The 6000-nt window shown below is 46.7% G+C and overlaps 1 protein-coding gene across 1 annotated transcript in view; it reads left to right on the top strand.

The window, feature by feature from the left end:
- Nucleotides 1-2119: 2119 nt before the first annotated feature.
- Nucleotides 2120-6000, top strand: part of LOC140193792 (class I histocompatibility antigen, F10 alpha chain-like) — a 29022-nt gene continuing 25141 nt past the window's right edge. Inside the window, exon 1 of the mRNA XM_072250961.1 lies at nt 2120-2281. Within this exon, the coding sequence (XP_072107062.1) occupies nt 2230-2281 (52 nt within the window). The 5' untranslated portion in view covers nt 2120-2229. The remainder of the gene's footprint in view (nt 2282-6000) is intronic.

Raw genomic sequence — 6000 nt, 5'->3', positions numbered from 1 at the left:
ATAATAAATCTCATTCTGTGTCTGGCCCAGTGAGGAATCTCTTTGTTGGATTTGGTTCCGGGGAAAGAGTTTGACCAAGTTATGCATCTGTCAGTGAGGAGCATCCAGTAACCAGCGATCATAATATCATAAAGGGTTTGAATGGCAATGGAAAGGGACAAGTCAAGTCAAGTCAATTTATTGTAACTTAACTATGTAGATGTATATAACATACAGTATATAACCATATAATGTATATAGAAATGAAACAATGATTCTCTGGACCAGGGTGTAAAGCGTAGAGGTACACATGTAACACCTGATAACTTATGAAGGTAGGGATAAATTCTACAGATGAATCATGCATGAATAACAAACCAAACTGTATAAAGTGAATATTGGAAGGTACGGAACAGATGAACCAGGGACACTTCAAATGCAATGTGGGACCACTCTAGGATTCAAATAGTCAGTTGAAGTAAGATTGATCCAGGTAAACTAGAAAGACAGCTGGGCTAAGAAACCCATGTGTGCATAATGGGAGGACTTTGCAGTGGAGATGTTTCACCTACAGTCTGGGTACATTCCTGTAGAGGGAAGGGAAACTAATGCCAGAGCTCCCTAATGCCAAAGGAGAAAGTCCATGCACCCCAGATCCCTCCATTCATTCACTATGTCCCTTCAAGCTCACATCATACCTTTTGAAATGTAACATGACTCTTTTCCCAGGATTAAATTTCATCCACAACCTCTCCATCCATTCCCCCGCCCTCTTATCAATTTCTTCACAATCCACACCATTCAGTTCTGTACAGACTGCAGATTGGGCCCCAGTGACCACGGACCACCTGTTAGATCTGGCCCAGTCCCTGCTTGTACCCATGGGGTTTGTCCCCCAGGTAGAGTACCACAGTCTATTCCCTCAGTGTCTCTGCCCCCAATGTCTCTGCCCACAGGCCACCATCAGGGTCCTTATCGCAGGGTATGTGCCCTCATGGTCAGTACCTCTCTTTATCAGTGCTACATCAGCTTCCATATCCAGCATATTATCCGTCGTCATTTCCATCAGCTGCCGTGGAATACCACCTCGTCACACCTTCTCCTCATACTTCACTTTCGGCTTCCTGTAGGGACCACTCCCTTTGTGACTCACTGGCCCACTCAACCCGTCCCTCTACAGGCGCCACAGGTGTCCCCATACCCTCTCTACCGCCACCATCTAGGGACCTGAACACCCATTCTAGGTGAATTTATATTCATCTTCACCACTTCCAAACTCCTCCACTGTTTTCAGTACCCCAGCCTGATTTACATCAGCGAGATCAAGGGGCAGCCATTTAGTTGTCTTGTGTCCTGTCCCCGCCAATGCCCTGACCTTTCACCTTATACAACCCATTGGTCTGTACATTCTACTTTCAGATTTCAGGTAATTAGCACCCTTTGTGTTCTCTCTAGCTTACTCCCCACCCCTTTATCCAGTTTGCTTCCCTCCCCAACACTCACTCTGACCCCACCTGCCCATTTGATAATAAATAGGTTTAAATACACCGATTTCCCCGAGGTTCTCCTCCCGTCTGTTCTGCCATCTGGATCCATCTGCCAATCAACCCTCTGGGTCTACCTATTACCCACAGAGTCTGTCTCTGAACTCCCTCGGCCCTCACCTGGTTCTACCCATCACCTGCCATCCCTGACCCCTCGCCTTCACCTCTCTGATCTGTTTCACAGCCCTGTACACTCAATCCCACGGCACTGACCATCACTCTAATTCTACAAATGATTCTCGCCGTACTGAATTTCTTTAGCAGGTTGTCTTTCTCCTTCTGTGTAATTTTCCCCGGGGTCTGGCCCCCAGGATCTGTGACATCAGGACCCTGCCTCTCCCTCCCGTTCCCATACTTTCAATTTGTGATTCCAAACTCCGCTCACTCCACCCTTCCCGGCAACTGATGACTCACACATCAGCTCTTTTTCTGATTGGACGGATGCGGATGTTTGTAATTTTATTTCCAAGCGACTTAAACTTCTAAGAACACTTCTGCCCAGAGACCAATGACGGTGAACAGAGGCAGATTATGACTGGGCTGCGCTATCTCGCGGACCAATCAGCGTGCAGTTCGGGGATGAACTTGCCGGACATCGCCCGGAGTCCGCAGACTTTGGGGAGCGCTGATCCGAGTGGTACTGGTATTGTGCTGTGCAGTGGCGGAGCACTTGGGAACTCGAAATAGTTCTGATAGAGAGGGAGTAATGATGCTGCGTCTACTCTTGCTGGCCCTCCTCTGTGGAGGGGTCTCCGCAGGTGAGTGAAGAGTCAATGGTCAGCGGGACATTCAGTGAGTGAGCGAACGGACACAGGGTCCCGTCCCCAGTCGAGGTGTGAGGGTCCCACGCCCCGCAGTCCGAGGACAGGGGCGATCGGTTTGGGAGTGTTGTGTGTTCTGAGCCCCTGCAGAAACTGCACACGGGAGGCGAGGTGCGGACAGATGGGTTAACACCTTCACTGACCTGGGCAGGAACCGGACAAGTGGACAGTGGGACCGGACAAGTGGACAGTGGGACACCAGATGGCTGGTTACACTGGGGTTTAGAGGATGGCGAGGGAAGAGCCAATTCAGTCCTGTAGATCCGTGCTGGAGTACTGCTTCCTCCCGACACGTTAATGTGAGGTAAGGGTGTGCACGGGCATTTACACAGGACAGAGAGAGGTTCGGACTGGGTGGTGGGAAGCAGGTTAAATGTGTTACAGTAGGGTAATGAGTTGAGGCATCTTCGTGTTGTGAAGGAGAGGTTATTAATCTGTTAACCAGACGGTCTATGTACTGGCCAGCGCTGACCACCCTATCAGAGACAGAGTTTTGTCCAATCCCTCCCTCCTCCCCACCCACTCATTTCCTCACTTTCCCAGTTCTGGACCTGAAACATTAACTATGGCGCTGCCTGGGCTGTTCAGAGTTTCCAGTTTAATGGTGCAGCCTATTTCGTGTCTTCCTTCCTCTCCCGGGGATGAAATCTTTGGAGTTTCCGTAGCTCTGTGTTTTTACACGATCGGGTTGCTAGCCTCGTGCCCAACCCTCCTCCTTTCCCATCCGGTCCCGGAACCGTCCGTGGCTGAGTTTTTCCGATTGAAGTGTCCAAATGTCTCTTTAATGTAGTGTTAGTATGTGATTGCACCACATCCCCGGCAGTGAGTTTCAGATATCAGACACCCTCCGTGTAAAAACACCAGATCACCGCCGGTAAAACTCCTTCCTCTCGCCTTAACATCTGACCCCGTGTTTTACCCCGATGATGGGGGAAGGAATTTGACGTTCTTCCGAACTGCACCTCTTACATATCGGGTCACCCCTTGGCCTCCCATAGCGTACTGAGCAGAAATGCTCACAGTACTCAGTGCAGACTCACCGCCGTTTTATGTAGTTCCATTATTGGGAGAATGAGATCTTCTTTACCCTCTCTGTCAAGGATAATCCGAAAATCATCTGTATATCAAGAACAAAGGGGTGATTGGGAAGAGCAGATGTCCCTGAAGGATCAGTGTGGCTGTATATAGGTGGAGCTGGAGGTCTCAAATAAATACTTCTCATCTCCACTTACTGGGGAGAAGGACATACCCAAGCTGGGGAATTCAGGAAAGACTACAGAGACATCCTGAAACATTTCAATATTACAAATGAGGTGTTGGTGTTCTTGAGGTGCATAAAAATGGATAAATCCATGGGTCTGAATGAGAGTATCCGAGGATATTATAGGAATGAAGGCAGAAATTGGTAGGGCCCTGGGAGATCAGTTTCTTCAATAGACAAGGGTATGGTACCAGAAGATTGGAAGATACCTGATGTCGTCCTTTCATGCAAGAAAGATTGCATGGGCAAGCTGGGGAATTACGAGCTGTTGAGCCTAATGTTAGTGCTGGAAAATGTACCAGATGGGATTCCGAGAAACTGGATCTACCTGTATTTGGAAAGGCAAGGGCTGTGAAACTGTTTCTCACGAATGTGATCAAAGTCTTTGGAGGGGGACCAAGAGGCTTGACAAGGGATGGGCCGTAGATGTTGCCAACATGGACTCAGGAAAGGCTTTTGATAATGTCCTACATGGTTGGCAGGTCCAGAAAGTGAGATCAGATGGGATCCAGGGTAAGCTAGCCAAATCGATACATACTTGGTCCAGTGGTAGATTGTGACAGTGGACAGTAGATTTTTCAGATTGGTGGTGTATTGCAGGCATCGGTTCTGGGACTCCTGTTGCTTGTTATTTGTGTTAATGATTTGGATGAGAATGTGGGTGGCGTGTTGGGAAGTTTGCAGGTGACAACAACACTGGTGGTGTAGTGGACAGTCAGTAATTTCTCTGAAGGTTAAAGAAAAACAAACTGCTGGAGGAACTTGGTAAGTGTAGAGGGAAATGGCAGTCAAAAGTTTGGGCCGAGGGCTTCCATCTGGAATGACCTAAGGTTGGAACAGCAAATGTATTTTAACTTGGAGGTAGGTCATTTTGGGACTTTAAACCAGGGAGAGATTTGCACTACATATGTAATTTACTGAGGACTGTGTAGCAGGAGTACAAATGCATTGTTCCCAGGTAGACATACAATTGTAACAAGGGTGGTTTCCAGGTTGGGTTTGAACCGGGGTTGTTATGGTGAAGTTCCATACCTTTAACCAGTGGACCTCCAGGAGAGACTTGGATCAAATGGAAGGAGTTAAAGGATGGAGTTGAACAAAGAATTGTCACTTGAGGTTTGGTTTGTAGAGAACCCAGTCTAGGACTTGAGAATTACTGCACACAGGGTAGGTAAACTCTAGACTGAGCAATGACAAATAAAACAGAGGGAACTTAACTAAAGAAACAGAACAAGGCATGGTGCACTGATAAATAAAATAAGATACATGTGAAAATACTGTAATCAATAATCAGGGGAGGAGCAGCATCAGAACTTGGAGGATTCTGGTGCCCCCTGGTGATCGGATTGAAGTATGACAGGTAGTGAATAAAGAGATTGGCCTAGTTGCCTTCATTGGTCATGCTACTGAGTCAAGACTTGAGATGTCATGTTACAGTTGTACAAAACATTGATGAGAGTACACTTGTAAATATTCTGTGCAGTTTTGGTCACATAGCTATAGGAAGGATGCAACTTTTTTTAGAAATGGTGTAGAAAAGATTCATGTGCGGTTACCAGAACAGGAAGGCTTGAGTTATACGGAGGATTTGGAGAGGCTGTGACTGTTTTCCATGGAGCGAAGGAGACTGAGGGGTGACTTTATTGTACATTGCAAATAAGAGATGTCACGGCACTGATCTGTGATACATCACTACTCACAGACTTCCAATCAGAAAAGCATCCTCCTACCTTCACCTTCTGCCTGCCATCACCCAGCCAGTTTGGACTCGTGTAGCCAGTTTCCTGGATCTCATGTGCCATGTTGTTCTGGTCCAGACCACCATGGAGTCCTTGGAAACTGCTGACTCAGGTTATATTGTCATCATTTCTCACCGTGCCTTCCTAGTCTTCTTGAAAAACCACCTGAAAAATATTAAAATTAGTGATGCAGGACTTCCTCCACACAGAGCCATGTTAATTATTCCTGATCAGCCTCTGACTTTATAAATTTGCATAATTCTTGTCCTTTTTTTTTTGTCTGGAGCTTCCCTGCTATTGATGTGAGACTGACTGCTTGTAGTTACCTGGACACCCCCTATTCTCCTTCTTGAACAAATGATAAATAATTATTCAGAACCACACCTGTAGTTCACAAAGATACAAGATCTTTGTCTCTGCCCCATCAATTTTATCTCTTGTCTCTCTCAATAACCCAGGTATATCCAATCAGGCCCCATGGACTCATCCACTGTCATGTTCTTGAAGAGATCTAACAGACTCTTTCTTTAAATCCCCAGCATTGTAGCATGTTGCACAATGATCGATTGGTGCTGGGTACTGTGATTGTGTATCGGTTCGTGTGATATTAATTACAGCTCAGAGTGTCAGAGTTTGGAGTTCAGTCCTAGTGTCCT

This window comes from Mobula birostris, unplaced genomic scaffold, assembly GCF_030028105.1.
Source record: "Mobula birostris isolate sMobBir1 unplaced genomic scaffold, sMobBir1.hap1 scaffold_877, whole genome shotgun sequence".
Taxonomy (NCBI): domain Eukaryota; kingdom Metazoa; phylum Chordata; class Chondrichthyes; order Myliobatiformes; family Myliobatidae; genus Mobula; species Mobula birostris.
This window is presented reverse-complemented; position numbering and strand designations above follow the sequence as displayed.